Raw genomic sequence first — 24428 nt, forward strand, 5'->3', positions numbered from 1 at the left:
AAAATTAAGAAAAGGTTACCCTTCCCAAATTTTCCATAAAATCCACTTCAGACCATATATGATCCATGAAAAAATCTAGCTAAGACAAAAATACAATTTAAATTAAGCTTCTTTAATCCACAAAAGTCAACTGACATTTCTCCAAAATCCTTGTCCACACTTACATGATGAGAACAGGATTTTGGCTCATTGATGGCCTTCAGGAATGACCAGATTCTTTCCTTATGCTACCCACAGACATTTCCTGAATTGTAATTTGGGGCATTCTGATCTGTAGTTGAAAACTCTACTCAAGTTACTATCTCAACAACCAATTTCCAGTTGAGGCAATGAAGTCATTTTTTTAAAATAAAACTTGAAAATAATGTATAAAATGTAGCCTGCATCAATGGAAAGTTACATTTAATATTTTATGAAAAATACATGGTGTACAGAAAGATAATGTTGCACATAATGCTACTACTTCATTTTGACTACTACCTGTATTTCTCCCATATCAGCAAATGTCAATTTGATCAACATAAACATAATTTTCTTTTCAAATTTAGATCAATATTATGTGGAAAGCCCCTGTATAAAATAAAACTTGAAAATCATTATTAATATCATAAAAAATCAATCAAAACTATTGAATTTTCATAATATTATAAACAGTTAATTCAATAGTTTTTTGCCTGTCAACAGTTTTCCACTAAGGGCTAAATAAAACAAGCAACCAAGAACACACTTTTACTGGATGGACTATTTGTTTTTGGTTACCAAAACACTATTGCTATCCTAGTCATTGTTTGGCTAGCAAGTTGTTGTATGATAATTTGCCAAAACTTATTCAATACCTGATTCATAAAATACTTCAATGCACAAACATGGAGTAATGAAAGTTGTTAACTCTATGATGATAATGAAGGTGAACAGCAGATGATGAGGTGCAGGTGAATACAGTGAAGCCTCCCTGAAAAACAACAATATGATTCTGAGGTCTACACTCTATGTGCCCTCTAAACCCTCTGAGAGATTGGTGAAACCTTGGCTGAAGCAGTTTCCAGATCCCCCTCTTTTAGCATCACATACGTATATGATGGAAATACCTATATAGTAAATGAGAAGAAGAATTCTAAGTTAAATTTTCCAGGAAGGGTAGAATGGCTGAATGTGAACATACAATATGGATCAGACAAAGTTTATAGAACTAGTTATCAAATTCAGCAATAGCATTATAGTTGCCATTAAATTAAAGGAATCTTCCATAACAGAAATCATTTGAGTAAAATTTATACCTAATTTTTATTCACTATATCAGCGTAGAAACATCGACATTGAAAAGAAATGGGAACATTAATTTGGACATCATCCAGGACAGTCAATTAAGAGGAATTACTCTAAGTGAAAAATAAATTTAATGAAAAAAGTAGAAGTCAGGAAGTTACTAAGATAAAATCATTTGATTTTTAAGTGAAATTGGTGAATTTTTTTATCCAAAAGGAAATTTCTATAGAGCATTTGTCAAAGCACATAGGAACAATGGCTAACAAACACTGAAAGCATAAAAGAGCTATTATGCAAAAAATAAAGATTCTCTTTTTTGTTTTAATAAGAGAACACTATATGCCAACATTAGAATTTGTAACAAGATATGTGGGTACTTCTTGTTGCAAATAATCTTACAAGGGCATAAGTGAAAATACTGGCTGTTACATGAAAATATATTACAATGGTCAAAAAAGATTGCTGATGAAGCACTAGGAAGATAAAGAGATGAGTGACTAATTGTCTACGAGCCTGTAAAATACGAACCATTTTTCTATGCTGAACATTTAAGCTCTTTAAAAGGCTAAGTTCTGATATCCATTGTGAACAGAAAAGCTTCTTTAAATACCAATAAATTTACTTTTCAGGAGCTATAAAAATGTTGGAGGGACTGAACAGATATAGATGATGCAAATACAACAGCAAAAGATCAAAACCCTCCTGGGTTTGGGAGGGTCAGTGATGGTGAGCTCTGAGTCTCAAATGAATGAAGGTTTACAGAGAATTATAACTAATTACCATAGTATTGATTAGTGAATGTTCAGATTGAATAAATAAAATAAAAGTACCCAATAACATAAATGCTCTCGCCTGGGTTTCTATTATACATTGAGAGAGATTCATAAATCCCAAACACAGGAATGCTCAGTTTACATACAGATACACAGAATTTAGGTTTTATTTTACTATGATAGCTTAAAAAACCAGATTTACAAAAGCTGTTTCACCCGGAAAGTAGGCCTCTTCATAGAAAGAATGGAAATTGTGAGAATGGCATTGAAGAGACTATGGCATGGAAGCAGGGAGAAGGTTAATGGTATAGGAGGAATGTTTGTTGTTTAGGGTAAGAATACATAAGATGAGGTAGGATGGAAAGTAAGATGATAAAATATGTCTGTTTCTATGATTCATAATTACTTTATCAATTTTCAACATGAAAATGCTTTCATGTTGGTCTAAAAATCATCAGAGTATGTTTTAAATTTAAAGGTAATCAATTGTAATGCTGTGTGATTACTTGAGCACATGTTGGACAAAAAACGATTTTTCATGTGCATTATACTGTAGTACTACATGTGCCGCGTAAAAGAGGGTATGGACGGTTTGGTAAATGTGGCCAATGTGTGAGGGGCTAGGACTTTTAGGACAAGGACACTTATAGAGTTATGATTTGTTTCAGAGAGGCATGGGGTCTTGGTCAGTTTTGGATGGCCATGTTCAACAATACAATGACACCTTTCTTGCTTCTCCTCATAAAACACAGCCAGATATTTGAAACCGGAATAAACCCTTCATTTCAGCATATTTCCTTCCTCTCTTCATCCCATCCAAAATGCCTATCCAATTCCATCCCCTTCCCCAACTGCCTTAAGTTCTCCCCTCTATGACAGTCTTTAACATACCACCAGCAAAGGTGGAAGAAGGGACTATGAAGTCTCAATCTTGCCCTGAAAAAGTCATTAAATAAATAAATCACCAATCAAAATGCTCTGAATCCATCTTTCCTGCCTCTTGGAAATCTCTCAGCAATCTCTTCACCTTCCCCACCATGCCTAGCACTTCCTCATTTGTTCTCCTTTATGTCCACTTCACCTTTTCCTTCATTCTCCAGTAACTGAACATAAAATAATGATGATTCACAATGAAGCTGGTCAGATGGATGTACTTTATGGCTGGTTCTTTTATATTTTGAGAGAGTCATTTCGGGGAGTGAGTTGTTGCAGTGGCTAGCATACTGGTTTCCTGCACAGAGGACCCAGGCTCATATTCGATTTTTGATTTTTTGTTTTGTTGCGCTGGTACACATGTCCCAAATATTTGTTTACAGTTTCAACAATACAGCATATTTAGTTCGTTATTGACAGATACAAATATTTGACGTGTTTTCGTGTGCTCGGCAATTTTCTGCTATAAAAAAATCGATTAAAGAATTTGCATCAAATTTTGTTGGAGATGTTGCTGAGGATATTGGCAGGTTGGTTGGCTTGTGCCATGCAATTTTTTTAATTGTTTTGGTCATGAGACGTGTGTGAGCGAAGTTCATTCTGTTGAATGATGGAGCTGTTGAATGATGTCAATGATGATCCTGATTTGCTCAAAAGGATCATAACTGGTGAAAAATCATGGGTATGGTTATGACGTCAAAATCAAAGCCCAATCACCCCAATGGAAGAACCCAAGAGAACCCAGACCGAAAAAAGCAAGCCAATGTCAAGGTTTTGCTCTCTATTTTCCTTGATTACCGTGGCGTAGTGCATCATGAGTTCTTGCCACAAGGACGTATGGTCAATAAGGAGTATTACCTTGAAGTAATGCACCGTTTCTCACAAATGGTGCATTACTTCAAGGTAATTCTCCTTAAGCCATACAAAAAAAACGTCTGGCATTGTGGAAAAACGATTCATGGCTTTGGATCACGATAATGTACCTGCTCACTCATTGTTGCTTGCAAGGGATTTTATGGCCCCCTGCGACTTCTTCCTGTTCCCAAAACTGAAGAGACCAATAAAAGGATGGAGATTTGCAATGATTGAGGAGATTAAGACTGCATTGCTAGAAGATCTCATGGCTATACCAAATAGGGTTTATCAGGATTGCTTCAAGGATGGAAAAAGCATTGGCACAAGTGTATAATATTTTATTATATAATATAATAAAAACCTTTCCATCCATAAAAATTGATAAACAACAAAAGGGAACACAATATTAATTAGGAGTCTTATAGTAAAGATATATAGAAAATTTTAATGTTGAATTTTAAGAGATTCAGTTCCCCATTAGAAGTGGAATACATGCCGAGAGGGATGAAGATGAAACATTTTGTCAGAACCCTAACAAAAGGGCTTATGGAAGCCTCTGTATGTGAGAGCGACAACCAGGGCATTTATAGTGAATGCAGTGTGCTTATTCAGTCATTTTGTGAGGAACTAGTCGCAGGAGAATGGGAAACCTATTTTTCAATATTTGAAGAGTGTAATGCATTTTGCCCTCATTTTTTGGAAAACTGGTTAACCCATAAAAATATTTACGTGCAGATGCCAATTGGGCAAATCAGAAGTTGATGCAAAATTCATTTTGAAGCATGCCTTTATACATATTAGCAGAAGCTGCAGTTTGCTGATGAAATAGAAAGGAAAAAGATGCTGTGGAGTACAGAGCTATGTTTGATTGGGTCATACAGTGTTTGGTTAAGGGTCGTATGGATGAGGGATTTCTTGCTGGAGTAGGGACAAGAAAGATTTGCATCAAAGCCTAAAACTTTTAGAGACTACCCTGGAGCATTGTGTATTTCTGAATTTACAGTTTTATCTGATAGAAGTCAGCAAATATTTGTAAAACATCATTATTTCAGAAATTTGGTGCAAACTGGAAATAGTATTTGAGTAGATAAGATCAAATGAGAATGTTGTAGACCTTCCTATTAGGGTAAGGTAAAAGGTTCTAGGCCTGACACAGAGATGGCATTCCAATCTGTGAAAATTTATGATTCCTATCTGGGTGCATGTATCACTAGTTTGTAAGACAATTTTCAACTTGTTCTCTCAAGTATTTTGTTTAGACGTATGGTTGCAGAAGACATCTTCCATGATTTTCGATAAAATGGAAAAACTTGAATTTAGTGTAGTCATAAAATTCTTCATTTTGGATAGATTAACCCCAAAGGAAATTCATTGGAAGAAGACAAAAGTGTACAGGGACTCTGCTCCTTCAATTTCAACCATTCTAAAGCAGGCAGTTGAATTTAAATATTGTCGCACATTCCTCAAAGATGACCCATGTGCAGGATGGCCTAAAACGACAACCACAGAAAAGGTAATCAATCATCCTGTTAATTGATTGCCCTGAAAAAGGCAGAACAATTACACGTGAATTTTACTCCAACCTTCTTGACCAGCTGGATGCCAAAATTCATGAGAAGAGGCCTGGCTTGAAGAAGAAAAAAATCATCTGTCACCAGGACAACCTGGTGTCATCTGCTCACAAAGGTGCATTGGCGATAGGAAAACTATGGGATTTGAGGTACCATTTCCCTGACCATCTTGATTTACTCTTGATTTAGCACCCTCAGACTTCCATCCTATTCCTAAACTTGAAGAAATTTGTTTCTGGAAAGTGCTTTGCATCCAATGAAGTCGAGTAGAAGGATACTTTCACAGCCTTCGAGACTCATTTCTGGGAAGGAATACTAAAGTTGGAGAAATGATAGACCAAGTGAGTTGAAGTCAAGGAAGATTATGTAGAACAGTAAAATCATTTTTTAACTGAAAATCAGTCTTTCATTGTCAGGCTGAGAACTTTTCATCTTAACCTCGTACAAAACCACTTCTTTGTCCAAGGACCAAAGAACTTGTAATCAGGACAGGCATTTATTGAGAGTATACAAATTTTGTAGAAATGCTTAATGCATTAATTAATGTGCAGTGTTGATTGATGTGCAATGCTTAGTAGTCGGGTGAATGTGGAGTAGCATTGATAGAGGAGAAAAGAGAATTATTTTGATTATTGTTTTATCATATATTATATTTCGAGGAGAGCTATTGGTAGTTGCATACTTTAATGTAAGTCATGTTGGTAGCTTTACTGACCACATCTTTTCATGTATGCATGTGCATTGAGCTGCCCCCTGTGGGAATATCAAGAAATAAATTAGTAGCCTTGATAGTTTAACTGGCTAAAGCACTCAGCTGGACATTGAGGGATTCAGGTTCGAATCCTGGTCAAGGGGAATGATTTTTACACTTTGAGATTATTGAATTGTAATGCATACTTAGTGGATGACTCCGTTAAAAGTTACTGTTAAGACATCTCCCATAGTGTCTTGGAATTAGTATCTCTCTTGTGGGCCATTGGAAATAGCTGCTTATTTTTACTCGCATTTTTGCTACTATAAATACTACCTGTCACACTTATATTCTGCAGTAGAAAGCAGGATAGGGATAAACTAACAAAATCAGGTATGGGAATGATTGTGCCTTGCTTTTACAAGCGTCATTGAATTTTTTCGGCCCTTCCAACCTCAAAATATAAAAGTGAGTTGATATTTACTGCAATTTTTGGATAGTGTACTCAAATATCAAAAATTATGAGAATACACATTTTTAGAATTTTACTCATTTTATTTAAAATTATGATAATTGTGAATGTATTGCTAATTTAACTTAACCTTTATTGCGTTCATTTTATTGGAAGTAGATAACATTTTGACATCATCAGTGTTGTAAACAAATACAATAAAATTTTTGGCTTGATTTAAAAAATATTGGCATATTCTGCTTAATGGAATCATATCTTAGAAGACAAGATTTCATTACAAAACTAATTAATAACTAAAAAAGGAAAAGAAGTTTCATTAACTCTATTAACTTAAATATTTCCAAATGTATGCTTCAAACTTAAACTATTCCAGAAAATGATTATGTTGTTCTTCAATTAGTGATTAATTACCTGATTAAAATTTATCTTAAACATTCAAAAAGCACCCTGGACAATGTCTTAAAACAATACATGTTTACTAGTATAGTAAAAAATGATATTGTTAGGTCTATTGTGAAAGCCTCTAATATACAAGAAATGCCTTCTTAACCATTACAATCTATAAGATACAGGTTTCAATTGTTAATTCATTTCTAGCTTACACAAAAGCAATAAATAAAATACTTAAGAATGATATGATTTCATAACTCTTGAATTTCCTCTATCAATCACACCCAACACAACAGAACTATACAAATTTCTCTACATTATTCAACAACCATTATATATCCTTATTACACAGGTAGTAAATACTCAAACAGATAAAAATTTGAAGTCTAATGCACATATTGCACAGTCTATGTCACTGCTTTCCAATTTGAATCGAAACCACAAGCAGTGTCAGAATCAGAATCCCCACCATTTCCTACAGGGTTCCTTAGCACAACTATATTGAGGGCCTCAGGACTGGCAGAAGATTCAGCCATTTCTTCCCCAGTGGTAGCTGAAATAGATGATTGAACTCTACGAAGGGTGGGAGTAGCAGGTGTACTAGCACAGGCAGTACCACCCTTCTCAGGTAGAGCTGAGTGACTAACAAGAGCTCGTGAAGGGATGCTGCCCAACTCTTGTTGAGAGCGATGATGATGGAGATGAGCCATTCTTGATCTACGCTTCTTGGCAGGATACTTAGGAGGTGGCATTATTCTCCTATCAACCTGTAAATGTAAATAGGAATTGAGACTACCATAGATGCACAATTTTTTTGGGTTCATTACTGCAAAAAGTTAACCACAGAAAAATTAGACTGGATGGTATATCCAGTTGCTGAATACTATCTAAGACAAAACATTTAAAAAAATATTGCTGAGAAAATGAAATATTTTGGCTTATCTGAGTATTTATACATGAAATAAAAATGGCCAATGTGAAAGACATGATGAATATCTCAAGGAGAAAACTAGCAATGGGTTGATATCAGTTTTTTTCAATATCCAATACTGAGTAAAATATCCACTAATATGAAGTCACAAAACAAGAACATAAAATTATGAAACAAAACTTGATAATGAAAATAGATTGAATTAATATTGTTTAATATTATATAATTTTAAGCACCATTATTTTAATTATTTTACATCTTCAGATACTAAGAAAAAGGGCAAAAGTTTCAGAAATGGGTGAAAAGGGCAAAGTTAGAAGAGGGCAAAAGAATAAATACAATTAAGGATAAAAAGTGATGATCATTATCTGGGATGAATCCAAAGTAAATTACTGTAGGAGTGAATATTCTGAGGTATTATAATATTATTATTTGAGAACACAGAAGAAAATTGTTGCAGTAGAGGAAAGATGGGAACATATCAAAAAGGGATATTGAAAGCCTAAAATGAAACTACAGGAAAAGTTTTTGCAAAAGGACAAAGAAACCATGGATTACAGATGACATTATTACGAAGAAAGATGAGGGAAGGAAGTGGAAGAATGTAAACCCAATTAGGTAGAAGGAAGTGCAAAGAGATTAATAATTAACTAAGGTGTGAAATTAATAGGGTGATAGAAAGCATGGTGGAAGACTCAGGGTGAGGATATGGAGAGGTTATAAGGCAAGAAGAAATAGCTACCCTGTATGGAAAGTTGAAAGTACTATGAGGAAATAAGAAGAGAAATCCTGTGCACATTATTAAATATGCAACATGGATTTTATTAATTGAGCCCAGAAAGATTTAAGAAAGATGGAAAGAATACATAGAGGAACTAAATGTTAATGGCATAAGGCCAGCAAGTTTAGACATGGAAAGAGATGACACAGGTGAGGATACCTTAGGACCAGTCTTACTTGACTGTGAGATAGAAAGGAACTGAAATCAAATAAGGCTGTGGTGACAGTTATTAAAAGCCCACAAAACTATTTATGGGATTAGGAAACTTTTGAAGGAAGAGTTTCAATCTGCTAAGGATTGGCATTTATGAGGGAGAATTTAGTAGGAAGATTTCTTCAGATCAGCGTTATTATCCATCCAAAAAAAGGGCAAAGCAGCAAGGACTACAAAACAACAGGTTTAATTTCACAAGCAGCAAAAGTGGTACAAAGGATCATTAAGAGGATGGAGAGGAGAGCATATGATTACTTAGAAGATTATGATTTGGGTTCAGGAAGGGGAAGGCATACATGATGCCATACATGATTACTGTGTTCATGGTATGAAGAGATTAAATCATATGGGAATGCTGGGAGAAGGTTTTTGGTATTATTTGGGGTACTTAAAAAATGAATATTTGTCATTAGCAGCAAAAAATGATAAGTGTATAAAAGTGCACCTTTCCCAATTTAGTGCATGCAAATAAAACCTATATATGCCAATGTATGCATAAATGTTGACTAAATGCAGTGAGTGTGAAGTACATAATGAGTACACATGGTAAAAATTGGATAGATTGGCTGAGGAATAGTTGGTGCACGAAAAAAATGTGGGTTGGATGTAACACCAGAAATAAAAGTAAGAAAGAAGTCTGTTGCATTAGTTTGGTTAGGCAGAGATATGGAATAAGAGTTGAATCACCATAATGAAGGAAGTTAATGTTTGACAGGAAGAGGTCACCTGAGAAAGTTAGATAGATAGATGAATGTGGTCAAAGATAAGGAGCACGTATGTATGAATGTGAAATAGTTTTTTAAAAGCAAGCAAGGATGTAGTAGCTTGGAAGAAATTAGTAAAATTGAGTAATTTTACTGAAAAAAATCTAAAACTAGGTAATTTTTAACATACACTATCCTGAAAAGGAAGATTATTTTGGGTGTAAAAGTTCAATCTCTTATTACCCATTGAAATCAGCATATTAACATTCAGAAAATATCAATGAATTGGAATTAAAGATTTTTCATAAAATATATTTACTTTTTTACACCACTATGATGCATCCTCCTTTAATATTAAGCTGATATCACAGAGAAATCAGCTCTTGCAAATAATTAAATCTAAATCCTAATAACCTAAACTGAATTATTTTATTTACACCTCACATTCCTTTTAATCATAAAAAAACAAGCATAATAGTATTCACAGCATTAATTCAAAAGTTTACACAGCATTTATTCTAAGCTAAAAAAAAGCAATATGTTGTCAAAAATCACCTCAGGCTTTCAATGCCACAAAAGGCAGAAAATTGGTTTTTAGATCAACTTGTCATTTTGAATTGGTATACACTACATGTAATTGCTTGAAATATCTATTCTATAATGGAAAAAGAAACAGTACATACATCCTAAATAAACAAGCAATTAGTGTTGGAAGCAAAACCTATTTAAACCATAAGCTCAATAAAGTACTTACTAGTAAGAGTGGGGTTTACTTTGTGTTCTGGCAGCGAAAATCTAAGTTTAGTCGCTTTTTCAACATCTATGACTGAGCTGAGCTATGGCAGTCATCATATATTATAACTGAGTAAAATTTAATGTCATAGTACTCAAGCAGGGGTGGGAATAGACTTTTATTTATCTCGCTTCAAATTGAAGGTATCTTGGGGAGGAGGGTGAAGAGGAAAGAGGATGAAAAAATTCCATTTTTACTAAGAATAGAAATGGGTGAATGCCAGTAACTCTAATGCATTTCAGTGCCAAAATGTAACAATAATTTCTGTGTTTTTTCATCTTGTAAAATGATACCAAAGTGCATAATCCATGCAAGTGCAGGAAATTCAAAGACTGAATTACCTTGAGATTTCAATGGAAACTCACTTTCCATTCTGAAATAAGCGTATCTGCCACTGCAAGACAGGGTTGGAAAATTACTACATACTTAAGTTTCCAAATTTTTATGCTCAGAAAATTACAAAATTTTAGCCCATTACCATGATATAATAGTCATATTGAAACAACCCCACTGACTTCCTAGTCTGGGAAAACCATATCAGTTTTTTCATTTCTATAAACTTTTGGCTGAGCCATCAAGTGTTAATCCTAGATGCAGACGGTGGGTTACCCTCTAGATATAGCAGTACTCAGATGACATAGACAACTATCCTTGGGTAACATGGCATAAAAATTCTAAGAATTTCCATGAAGGTGCCATGACTTGGTGAGTAGCTGCCGCCAACAATTCAACCACCAACTACCTTGAGTTGCGTGCAGCAGACCTTCTGTATTTGACTGAAGGTGCACCCCACGGTAATTAGTTAAGTAACACATGTCTCACTTCAAATATAGTTAAAATTACTTTAAAGGCTATAGCACTGCAATGTTACTGTTATGATAGCAATAGGGAGCCTCCAAATTGCCATCCTTAAGAGTATTAGCTTATCAATTTTCCTATTTTTCTTTCATTGATTAAAATAACAAATGCGATGGAGCCCTCTCAAGTAAATATTCCAGAAGTAAACTAGCCACATTTGGATTTCAGGCCAGGGATTACTAAAGAGAGCAAATCAGTTATTTTAATATTGGAATTTCGTACATCTAGTCACTCCAGGCGCATGGAATGCTAGATGATGTAAAGGCAGAATGGGGTTCAACATCTTCAATGCAAGTGAAATCATCCAAAGGATGCTTTTGGAGCGGAAACTATTGGATCAATTACAGAGGCTTCATGATTGGAAATGTGGGAGTGGGCATTATTATGCAGAAAAGTGCTGAACTGAAAGCCAGGAGCTTTGCAACAATTTCAGAGTGTAAAAATCATTCGCCTTGACTGGGATTCGAACCCAGATCCCTCAATATCCGGTCGAGTGCTTCAGCCACTTAAGCTACCGAGGCATCCTCTTAAACTCTGAAATTTTGGGGCTTTAAAGGAACTAGATGTTGTGACGAAATGCCGTACATACAATGTCACAGGCATTCGTATTCGTGCGCGAGGCGCCCCAGTCCACGAGGTTAAAGCCAACTTTAAACACGTACGGTGTTTATCCTTTGACAAATTCCAAAGAAACTGCGGGAGATACCGCAACACTAACTTTTTAACGGAGTCATCCGCTAATGTGCATTTCAATGCAACAATTTCAGAGTGTAAAAATCATTCGCCTTGACTGGGATTCGAACCCAGATTCCAAAGAAACCATTGTATGTACGGCATTTCGTCACAACATCTAGTTCCTTTAAAGCCCCAAATTTTCAGAGTTTAAGAGGATGCCTCGGTAGCTTAAGTGGCTAAAGCACTCGACCGGATATTGAGGGACCTGGGTTCGAGTCCCAGTCAAGGCGAATGATTTTTACGCTCAAATAGTTGCATTGAAATGCACATTAGCGGATGACTGCGTTAAAAGTTACTGTTGCGGCATCTCCCGCAGTTTCTTAGGAATTTGTCAAAGGGAAAACACCATAAGTGTTTAAAGTTGGCTTTAACCTCGTGGACAGTGGCGCCTCGCGCACGAATACGAATGCCTGTGACATTGTATGTACGGTATTTCGTCACAACATCTAGTTCCTTTAAAAGCCCCAAAAATTTCAGAGTTTCAGAGGACGCCTCGATAGCTTAAGTGGCTAAAGCACTCGACCGGATGTTGAGGGATCTGGGTTCGAGTCCCAGTCAAGGCGAATGATTTTTACGCTCTGAAATAGTTGCATTGAAATGCACATTAGCGGATGACTCCGTTAAAAGTTACTGTTGCGGCATCTCCCGCAGTTTCTTTGGAATTTGTCAAAGGGAAAACACCATAAGTGTTTAAAGTTGGCTTTAACCTCGTGGACAGTGGCGCCTCGCGCACGACTACGAATGCATGTGACATTGTATGTACGGTATTTCGTCATAACATCTAGTTCCTTTAAAAGCCCCAAAAATTTCAGAGTTTAAGAGGACGCCTCGGTAGCTTAAGTGGCTAAAGCACTCGACCGGATATTGAGGGATCTGGGTTCGAGTCCCAGTCAAGGCGAATGATTTTTACGCTCTGAAATAGTTGCATTGAAATGCACATTAGTGGATGACTGCGTTAAAAGTTACTGTTGCGGCATCTCCCGCAGTTTCTTTGGAATTTGTCAAAGGGAAAACACCATAAGTGTTTAAATTTGGCTTTAACCTCGTGGACAGTGGCGCCTCGCGCACGACTACGAATGCATATGACATTGTATGTACGGTATTTCGTCATAACATCTAGTTCCTTTAAAAGCCCCAAAAATTTCAGAGTTTAAGAGGACGCCTCGGTAGCTTAAGTGGCTAAAGCACTCGACTGGATATTGAGGGATCTGGGTTCGAGTCCCAGTCAAGGCGAATGATTTTTACGCTCTGAAATAGTTGCATTGAAATGCACATTAGCGGATGACTCCGTTAAAAGTTACTGTTGCGGCATCTCCCGCAGTTTCTTTGGAATTTGTCAAAGGGAAAACACCATAAGTGTTTAAAGTTGGCTTTAACCTCGTGGACAGTGGCGCCTCGCGCACGACTACGAATGCATGTGACATTGTATGTACGGTATTTCGTCATAACATCTAGTTCCTTTAAAAGCCCCAAAAATTTCAGAGTTTAAGAGGATGCCTCGGTAGCTTAAGTGGCTAAAGCACTCGACCGGATATTGAGGGAGATAGCTTCAGGCGTCACTTTGTGGAAACGATACATATTGCAAAGGAAACACTTGGTTTTTCCACATAAAATATTTATTCACGACCTAGGTTTCGACGCTCAGCGTCATCTTCAGGTGAAATACAGGCCAAAATCTTTCTTTATATAACAGAAGGAATGGGGAGGTGGGGGGGGGTGTGTATGGATGTAAGAAAGGAAGAGGAGATGGTGGGGGAGGGAAAGGAGCGGGATTGGGGTATTACTGAGAAGGAGGAGTCAAGGTTAGTCTCCGGGGGGGGAGGGGGGGGGGGAGGTTAAGGAAGCATGGTAGGGAAAGGGTTGCCTGGCGGGGGTCCGCCTTGGGGTTAGTGGAGATAGGACAAAGAGTTTGGGAGTTTAAGGTTGAGGAGGGGTGACCGGGAGTTACATAGCACGTCGTTCACTATATTATATAACAGAAGGAATGGGGAGGGGGGGGGGTGTGTGTATGGAAGAGGAGATGGTGGGGGAGGGAAAGGAGCGGGATTGGGGTATTACTGAGAAGGAGGAGTCAAGGTTAGTCTCCGGGGGGGGAGGGGGGGGGGGGGAGGGGGGGGGGAGGGGGGGGGGGGAGGTTAAGGAAGCATGGTAGGGAAAGGGTTGCCTGGCGGGGGTCCGCCTTGGGGTTAGTGGAGATAGGACAAAGAGTTTGGGAGTTTAAGGTTGAGGAGGGGTGACCGGGAGTTACATAGCATGTCCTTCACTATATTATATAACAGAAGGAATGGGGAGGGGGGGGTGTGTGTATGGAAGAGGAGATGGTGGGGGAGGGAAGGAGACTAACCTTGACTCCTCCTTCTCAGTAATACCCCAATCCCGCTCCTTTCCCTCCCCCACCATCTCCTCTTCCTTTCTTACATCCATACACACCCCCCCCCCCACCTCCCCATTCCTTCTGTTATATAAAGAAAGATTTTGGCCTGTATTTCACCTGAAGATGACGCTGAGCGTCGAAACCTAGGTCGTGAATAAATATTTTATGTGGAAAAACCAAGTGTTTCCTTTGCAACAAAGGATATTGAGGGACCTGGGTTCGAGTCCCAGTCAAGGCGAATGATTTTTACGCTCAAATAGTTGCATTGAAATGCACATTAGCGGATGACTGCGTTAAAAGTTACTGTTGCGGCATCTCCCGCAGTTTCTTTGGAATTTGTCAAAGGGAAAACACCATAAGTGTTTAAAGTTGGCTTTAACCTCGTGGACAGTGGCGCCTCGCGCACGAATACGAATGCCTGTGACATTGTATGTACGGCATTTCGTCACAACATCTAGTTCCTTTAAAAGCCCCAAAAATTTCAGAGTTTAAGAGGACGCCTCGGTAGCTTAAGTGGCTAAAGCACTCGACTGGATATTGAGGGATCTGGGTTCGAGTTCCACTCAAGGCGAATGATTTTTACGCTCTGAAATAGTTGCATTGAGTATATTTTTTTATTTGCATCTGTTTTTAATAGAGTCCAGAATATGTACTGTATTAATATACTATATATTCATACTCATTTATACGTGCATATTTAGGCTTATATGGCTGTGGCCCAAAAACTCCCCAACACACACCCTTGCGGAGGTTTGGGGGTATTTTGTAGATGCAGAAATAGCTCTTCGATCTCTTGCTGTTTTTAAATGGTATTTTTGTGGTTGTACATATTGATAAAAAGGCTAAAGTGGTCACTTACGATGGACTTGAGGCAAAATATGATCAGTTCATCTGCCCTTAATGAAGATGTTGATTATATACTTTACTTATCTTAAGTTTATCTCAGTTCACATTCATAGTTTTTGAGCCATCATGTCCACAAATTTTTAATACACACACAGAAATATACCATTAAAAAATGATCAGATATCAAAATGTGTTTAAGGGAATACACTAATTTCATTTATTACTGTTGCATACAAAGTCAAATGTTTGTCATGAAAACAGTACTTTCACTTGTGGGGCAAGGAAGTATGGAGGGTATCACTCGTAAAATGTCAAAAAATTAAGAAAACTTTAAACGAAAATATTCAGAAATAAATGAATGTTAGAAAAATGCAAAACAATTAGTACAACAAATATATACAAAATTATTCATACCTCTTGAATGTTATCTGCAGAACCCCATGACTTATGAATCTTTTCTCCACTGCTACTGTTACTATTTCCATAATTACTTCCACCATTGTTATTCTGGCTACCCACACCCAGGAAGTTGCTGAATGCTTCAGTTGTCCTTTTCACCCTCACATTCAAGGAACCAATTCTCAAGAATCCTAAATCCTTTTCTGTAAACAGATCAAAGGAAAGTTTAATTAAGCAAAATATGAATAAGAAATAAATCATTTGCAATTAACAACCAAAGCCAGCCATTGGGGCTGACAGTCAGTATAACCCATTGCCATGTAAATGGGGATGACTCATCAGGAAGAGCATTTAGCCATAGGAACCTACCAAAACCATCTATAACCAGCGACCACCAAAAACTGCCAGAGCACAACACTTCAGTAATTTGTGAGTAGGTGTTACTGTCCCTGTGGAAGGGAAGCCAGGAATACCATATCTTCAGTGGAAACAGCTGAAGAAGTAATTTGGAAATCTAAGAGTTGGAGCCATTAACATAAGTAGCATGAGAGGGAGAGCAAGTGAGAAGAGGCAGATATTGGGAAGAGGTTGACAATTGATCTTTATTTGATTTCCAAGAGATTAGGTGGCCAAGAAAAAAGTCAGGTGAAATCAGAAAGGGGTGCCAGTTATTTTTAGTAAAACAAATGAGAAAGGAAGAGAAGGCATTGAAATCATCTCGGATAATATTCTTATTATTCTCGGATATAAAGGAATTCTGTTAGGTATGAAAAGTAAAAATGAGGCATTATGCTTATAAACTTGGATTATGGATGCACAGTGATAAATTTAGTCTGTGTAAACACTCTTCATGTGAGGGGTAGAAACAAGGAAGATTTGTGGAGGTAACAGAATGGAGAAATTACAGAAATTCAGAGCAAGAGAGAATTATCACTGGAGGAGACGCAAATGCTGGACATCAAGGGATCCGGGTTCAGTCAAGGCAAATGATTTTTGCACTCTGAAATTGTTGCATTGTAATGCACACTTAGCAGATGACTCTGTTAAAAGTTACTGTTGCCGCTTCTCCCACAGTTTGTAGGAAGAGAGAAACATAACTAATAAATTAAGATGCACCAATTATTCTATGCTCATGAAGAAAATTATTTTTTTTTAGGTTTCTATCGGTAGTAATTTTTTCATATTTATGACACTAAAAATTTTAATGCCAAAATAGACTTACACAGAAAAAACTTGTGAATTTAAGGTGTGATCTAATAACAAGAGAATAGCAAACAAGAAAAGTCTAATTTTTTAAAAGGTATATCTTTTTTAAATGGCCAAAAAATTCATCAGAGTCAAGTAATTATTCCCTTACAACAACAGAGCATTTTCATGGTAACTGTCCCTAGAAGTAAATGTTAAGCACCTGATGCAGGTCAGTAGGTCAGAAACTTAATAAATCAAAATAAGGGTGAAGAAAAGAAGATAAATGTGACAGAGGGGAGTATACTGAGATGAATGTGTGGAGCAATCAGACTGTACCAGATTACAAATGTGAGAGAATCAGCAGAACAGTTAAAGTAATGGATATTTGAAAGAAATTAGAGGAGTGTTGGTTGTATTGGTATGATTAAATCATGACAAGGGATAAAACACACAACTTCATGTCGGCAGCAGGGTGATTAAAATGGAGGTGAAGTGAAAAAGAGAAAGAGCAGAGAGGGTTTAGATCCTTTGCATATCAGGATTTAGGAGAGATGGAAATAACAAAGGATGAAGTTCACAGCAGAAATAAATGGAGAACACTGGCCAGACTTATTTTATGGGGTTTAGATAGCCATAGCCTGGACACTGCTACACTGCCAAGCCCCGACTAACACGGCACAACCTTATACCCTACTATAAAATAAAACCTTTTTTGAATTTGAATAGTTTCAACCACCTTTCATTCCATCCAACATATCTATCCATTTCATTCCCATACCTCACTTGACTATCCACATTACATTATGGAACATTACATTTTGGAATATTGTGTGACGGCTTGAAAATTAGGTTAAAGATGATTAATGCCGTAATACTTACGTTGTGCAGATAATTTTCAAAACATTTGCCACAAAATTTTGAATCACCTGTCCCGAATCTTTATATGAAACACTGACTTATGCATGACAGATTGCTATGTAATAATGAAGATACTTGAGTATTCAGTGTTTGAAATAAGATCAAAGTATCAGTGAAACAAAAAGAAATATTTTCTTGCTATTTCAGGGGACTTATAGATGTTTCCAGTAAATATTTATGAATGTGAATATTAGAATCAGAGCTACAACTTAATGGTCTCTTACTTGAACAATATAAACTACAAAGCAATCCAAAACATAGTGGACCAAACATTTTTCCTATTACCTTGATGAGTTAAAATTACTTTCATGTTAATTTTTATGATTTAATTGATCATTAAAATGATTTGTTGAACTCAAATGAGAAACATATGTTTAGTTTATGATCCACAAACACCATTTAGTCCAACTGTCCATTTATAAAACGATGTCATTGTGTAGAAGTCATTTGCCTTGACCGGGATTCAAACCTGGATCCCTTGATGCCAGGCCGAGTATATTAGCCAGTTAACCTATCAAGGTGTCCTCTTAAACTATGATATTTGGGGGGCTTCAAAGGAACAAGATGTTGTAATGAAACAATGTACATGAAATGTCACAGGCAAAAATGACCCCAAAATCTCGGAGTGTAAGAGGATGCCTCAATAGTTTAACTCGCAAAAGCACTCAGCTAGACATCGAGGGATCTGGGTTCGAATTCCAGTCAAGGCGAATGATTTTCACACTCTGCAATTGTTGCATTGCAATATACATTTGGTGGATGATTCGTTAAAAGTTACTGTCAAAGGATCTCCCACAGTTTCTTGGAATTTTTCCACTGACACTGACTACAAATTCAATACTGCGGCGAAATTGGTCAAATGACAAATGCATGATGCTATAAAAATAGAGTACTGAACTAAATTAAAAATATTTTAATATAAATGATCACTTAAATATCCTCATTACTTGTTCTAAAAGGTGAGGTGGACACCCTTTTTCACAAAATACAATGTCTATAAATAATCTAAAACAAGACGAATAATCATTTCACCCCAACATTATTATTTAACATACATTTTATTTGGTATTTTCTTTTAATCACAGAAAAATTTCCACACTCTTTGTTGGAATGTATTTTTTTATGAATTTATGCATGTAAATGATGAGGGAATAGGCAGAGAAAGGGACTAGCCAATCTCCATCTTGTCCCAGTAAATATGTTTCATTATTATTTTTTTCTTTTATATGTGCATTTTTGAAGTACTGCACTACATTTATATAACTGCAAAATCAATGAATGGCATGTAGCAACATCACAGGCATGTTATTTTTAGCAGTATTCCTTGAAGTTTAGGTATGTTTTTGATCACCTATAGCACAGGCACACACTGCTGCACTCCTAAGCTTCCACTAATAAGCTAACAAAATATCTTTCAACCCCACGCAACATATTACAAGACAGGTTAAATTGTGGCAAATTCTGAAAATGATGCGGTCTAAATTGATTTTTCTACTTATAATTTCATACTTTTCCATTTAGACTATGAATAAATACAAAGAAATATATGTATTAACAAACAACATACCTGGATGCTTTTTCCTTGCTTTCATTTCTGAAAAAAGAATGAAAACTCTATTAAGTAAAAGTCAAGTCAATTACTCAGCACACATTATATGCACAATGTATAACAACAGGATTAGAGGTATACACATATTACTCAAAGTATCACTCCTTAAAAACTACTGCTTTAACATATATCTAACCATAAAAACCAGACATGCAGTGATAAAAAAATGACTACTGAAGGCATGCATTTTAAGCAATAATAATTAAGCTTTTATGGAAAATAATGGACAATTTTCATCCTACCTGATGAGTAATCCATATTAATGATGATAATATCCTCACTCCCAATTATCTCTTAACTGCTTTCATGGACATGCAAAAGTCATCATGCATATATTCTGAACACATGATGTTTATTATAAATGGGTCTTTTGCATAACTTACACATCATTCCACCATTAATAAAACAAATTTGTTGAGTAAACTTAGGTTTTATTCCCAAAATTAGTAGAATTATGCCATGCACAAATAATAATGCCAACTCACCAAAAGCATATCTTTCCTAATGCTTATTTTATAAATAATGATTTAGAGGTAACACTAAAATTGTTTGATAGTCAATGCAAATGGAAGAATAAAAAATAACAGTAGAATTAAAAAAAAACAGCTATTAAAATTCAAGCGCACTTAGTTTGAGCAATTTTAACTCATCGGTTCCATTATATTCCCTATTCTCACATGCTACTAGTTAGCATGCACATATTATTCAGTTCAGAAAACAGTTATGTTGAACTATGGATGAACTACCACATTGAAATTTTCATCTTCAGTTTAATTAAATATATGAATTTGAATAAAAATAAGCAAAAACTGCCATTACCTACAAATATTAAAATATTATGTCACATCCACTATTTCATAAAAAGTCATGTGCTGATGCATTTCACATAACTTTGAAATAATTTTGATTCAAAAAAGATAAAAAGACACAGTTAGTAGGTGGCTCACCATTACCTTAAAGTGAGGATCTCATTGATTCCTACAACAAGAAAAAAATGCCTGCATGATTACTTACACCAAAATAAGATTCCAGAACAAGAACCTATACGATCAAAATTGCTTTGACACATAAATACAACTCATTCACCATTATTAACTTGTTTATTTATAATTACACAACCATACAACCCAATCAAATAGCTTAAGTTTTAATGGAAATTGAAAGAAATACATTATCAACGTGAATTACTCCAAATGGCTAATAATTCTAATTACAGTGAAATCACATTTGAAGCATAAAATCAACCTAACTAACATTATGATACTGGATTAATTCAACCTTTGATTACACATGTTAGACAAATTACAAGGTAAACAAACATGCCAGAATGCAAAATATTTTCATGCAGAATTAAATTAGTGAAGTTAAACTATGACAAACAACTTTTGAACTAATTTTATTTACCACAGTTGTTCCAAAGCATAAAAAATAAATACTTAACCTCTACAGCTTCAAGCATGTTACTTTAAAGCATATAAGGTGTGATTTCAACAATAAATAAACATAATCCAGAATTTAAATGACAGAGTATAAAATGGCAACAATCAGAAAAAATAACAATATAATTAAGCATCACTACCAATATTAATAAATTAGCAAAAATTCAACAGAAAAAATACATGCTATCATAATACAAAATATGATCTTAGTACCATTATGATAATTGAGCCAATACTGACAGTGGTAAATACTCATTATTTCAGGAGAGTACAAGTTACACCCTAATGCAAAAATATATAGAGGGGAGGAATATAAAAAAAAACTTTGAATACATCTCAACTACATTCTCCCATTACAAAACCAAATTTAGTATATTAGTATTGACAATGTTACAAAATGATATCATGCATATGATTCCTATATGAGTTTTGTCCCCTTCAGTAATTTGGCCACACACTGAAATCTACTAATATATGTAAAAGAACCAAGAAAATATATTCCTGTTCTCAAAAGTGCAACACAGAAAAGGTATTGAGTAGTATAACAACTGAGTATATCATAATAAAACTTAAAAAATAGAGTAGTTTCAATTGCATAAAAATAAGCTAATGAAAAACGTATTTTGTTAAAAGGGTAAGGATGGCAATCATTTTAAAAATGCCCTAGTGAGATGGATTATGCAGGGATTTTTGTATGGTGCAGGCTCTCTGGATACAAACTACTAATGAAAACAATATTCATTCATTAGAGACAGCTGGTCACAACATGGGGCAAATTCATGTTCAGCAGGTAACTATATATGCATACTTTCCTGGTTAATATTTTAGAAAAAATAAATTATGGTTTGACTGAAACTGCTAAGGACACCTCCAACCAATGGAGAATTAAGCTTTTAGGCTAACGTTATGCATGCATATTAAGTGGAAACTGGTTATATGTATATGGTATTGATAACAAAATACCGAATCAATGGAACCATATTTACATACCATTAAAATTCTTTATTATGCTGCCACCAAAATGCATATTTCAGATAACTAAGTTGGAGTATATCGTCTTGAATTGAGAATGGGGTTTCATCACTATGGAATATTCATTTTTACTTGTGGTGACTATGAACTTTGTACACCAAAGGCTCTACGTAAAGGAACAAATGTGATACAGTATTTTAAACAGCAAGTAAGGCAACCATGTCATGAAGTAAATTAGCTAATGTACACATGTAACACAAATGAAAAATTGTGCCAACTTTCAAAAGTAAATAATTTTTTTCAGATATATGAATCAATTTGTGTATGTATAATTACTTAATTTTTATGAGATCCAAAACTTACTTCAACATAAAATTTTACAATGCATACGTTTAAATAATGCATATATGGTCAGTGAATGTTTGCATAAAATTTAAACAAAAACAAAGTAATCTGGTAATCATGGTTAAAGGTAAAGTATAAACAATTTTAAATTCTCTTAATCCCAAAAATACTAAGCCATACTACCAACCTTAATATACAATATCTAAACATGGTATGCATTTAAAAATATATGCTAAATATATTTTTTTAAATACCAACAATTATATACTCATAACTATTAATGATTTCTCATTCTCATACAACATTAATGTAATCATCTGTTATGACTTTTGACCGGCTTAGTGAGCTGTTTTGCGTTAGCCTTCTGCCCCATCACGGTGGATAAAGCAGCAACGCTGGCCCTCCGATACGCATGCCCTTGAATATTCGGCGCGGAAATATCGGCCACGGAGGTGATTCTTGGTGCCATGCTACGCGGACGGCCTTTGTCAACCAAAAGCCATCTTTTTCTTCCCCCATCTCGCGAGTACTCGCTGGAGACGGGTGACTGAGGTGGGGGTGGTGCCGGGTACTCACTTCTGATAGTCTCTGAAGACACCGACGTATCTTGGCTCACTATGTATTGCCTTGGCATCCGTCCGCTCCAATCTCGCAGTTGAGGATCGCCGTCTGTAAAAAACGGAAAAGTTTCAATCATCGACACCCTTCCACAAATATGTTAAAGTTGAGAAATTTTTACATTCAAGATTAAAAAGGTCCAATTTTCGTTTACTTGATGCAAAATTTATGACGAAGAGACGATAAAAATATATAATTTACGCCACCTATAGCGTCAATTTTCCATTGGATTTCATTTGGCGTCTTTCTCTTTAGTTCTTCGTCTTTCCCTTTACAATTGTACTCATTTTATTTTCAAATGTACCCAATAAATACCATCCCATCTTCTTTTCGCTATTTTAAATAATCCTATTCCATTTCCTTGAATAAGAGAGTGTCAATAATTTTGTACACACATGCTACCAAACAAGTTTAAAAAACTGAAATGGCCGTTGCAGATAAAATTCCAATTAACCCTGCACTCTGATCATTGTATCTGGGTTTTTACCTACCGGTTTCAACGGCAACCAGCAACTATCGAGGCCCAAAAAAGGAAATAAAAATTTGAGTTGAACCGTGATAATGACCAGAAATCCTTGAAACCGGATAGTGACAAGATATTGATACCTGAGCCGAAGCGTCGCTGGAGAGAAATGATAATTAACAATTGTGATTTCCACTATAGTATTTTTATTCACGCGAGCTGGGTTTCAACACATCGTATCCTCTTCCGATGAATATTAAATGCACGTTGGCATATACAAACTCTTGCTGATGAGAGGAAGGAGAAAGGGTGTGTGGTAGGGGTTGTATGGTGGAGGTTGAAGAAAAAGAGAAGCACTGCATATGATTGTTTTAAGCTCTACATTTTCCCAATTTAAAATTACTGAAACCTCGCACCAACTCACAAAAACACCATTCATCATCATTCCTTTCGAATATGGAAAGTTTTCAATAAGGTAAGCTTGAAACCACCTATACGGTTCCAAGGCGACGTATTTTACTCTGCTTTATCCTCCATCTCTTTCAGAAAAGAATAAGAATAACATAATTGTATAATCATATAGTAAGCAGATATAATTACAAAAAGCGTAAGGTATAATAATAAGTTACCACAGTGCTGACACAAAAGATGTATGATAATAGTATAGATAGTATAGTATATATTATAGTGTATAATAGCATGGTATATAAAAGATATAATAATAAGATAGAAGAAGTTGTAAAAATGATATAATAATAACATTATTTGACAAATGAATTTAAATAATGTAATCATAATATGTAATAATAGAGCAATGCATATTAATCTAATAATAAGAAAGAAGAGAGGCCTTCGAAATATGGTTCTGGAGGAGGATGGAAGCAATTTGTAGGGATAATAAATTAAAGAATGAGGAGGTGCTACGGAGGACTGAAGAAGAGAGAGAATTGGTAAAGATAATCAAAGAAAGAAAGGCTCAGTGGCAAGTGAACTGTATGAGGAAGCCTTTTCAAGATTGCGTCAGCGGGAAGGGAGGACTAGGGAGACAGAGTTACATGATGTTGAGCATGGTAAAGATTGGAGGAAGATACGAAGAAATGAAAACAATGGCTCAAGACAAGAAGACATGGCGGTGTACCATGAGTAAACCTGCCACGCGGCAGAACAACCAATGATGATGATGATCCTCCATGGCGCGGTACCATTAAGTAATGCCTTGCTCCAGTTACAAATAGGAATAAATAGCTTCACTTTTCATTATCGTGAAGCTAAGAAATATCTATACATTACG

The 24428-nt window shown here is 35.7% G+C and overlaps 1 protein-coding gene across 1 annotated transcript in view; it reads right to left on the reverse strand.

Moving 5' to 3' along the window:
• Nucleotides 1–6715: 6715 nt before the first annotated feature.
• Nucleotides 6716–24428, reverse strand: part of LOC139690316 (uncharacterized) — a 25024-nt gene continuing 7311 nt past the window's right edge. Inside the window, exons 2-5 of the mRNA XM_071587698.1 lie at nt 22633–22725; nt 19259–19285; nt 15601–15788; nt 6716–7718 (exon numbers count right to left, since the gene is read on the reverse strand). Of these exons, the coding sequence (XP_071443799.1) occupies nt 7359–7718; nt 15601–15788; nt 19259–19285; nt 22633–22690 (633 nt within the window). The 5' untranslated portion in view covers nt 22691–22725 and the 3' untranslated portion in view covers nt 6716–7358. The remainder of the gene's footprint in view (nt 7719–15600; nt 15789–19258; nt 19286–22632; nt 22726–24428) is intronic.

The sequence above is a fragment of the Hetaerina americana genome, unplaced genomic scaffold (assembly GCF_022747635.1).
Source record: "Hetaerina americana unplaced genomic scaffold, ioHetAmer1.1.p SCAF_3, whole genome shotgun sequence".
Classification (NCBI taxonomy): domain Eukaryota; kingdom Metazoa; phylum Arthropoda; class Insecta; order Odonata; family Calopterygidae; genus Hetaerina; species Hetaerina americana.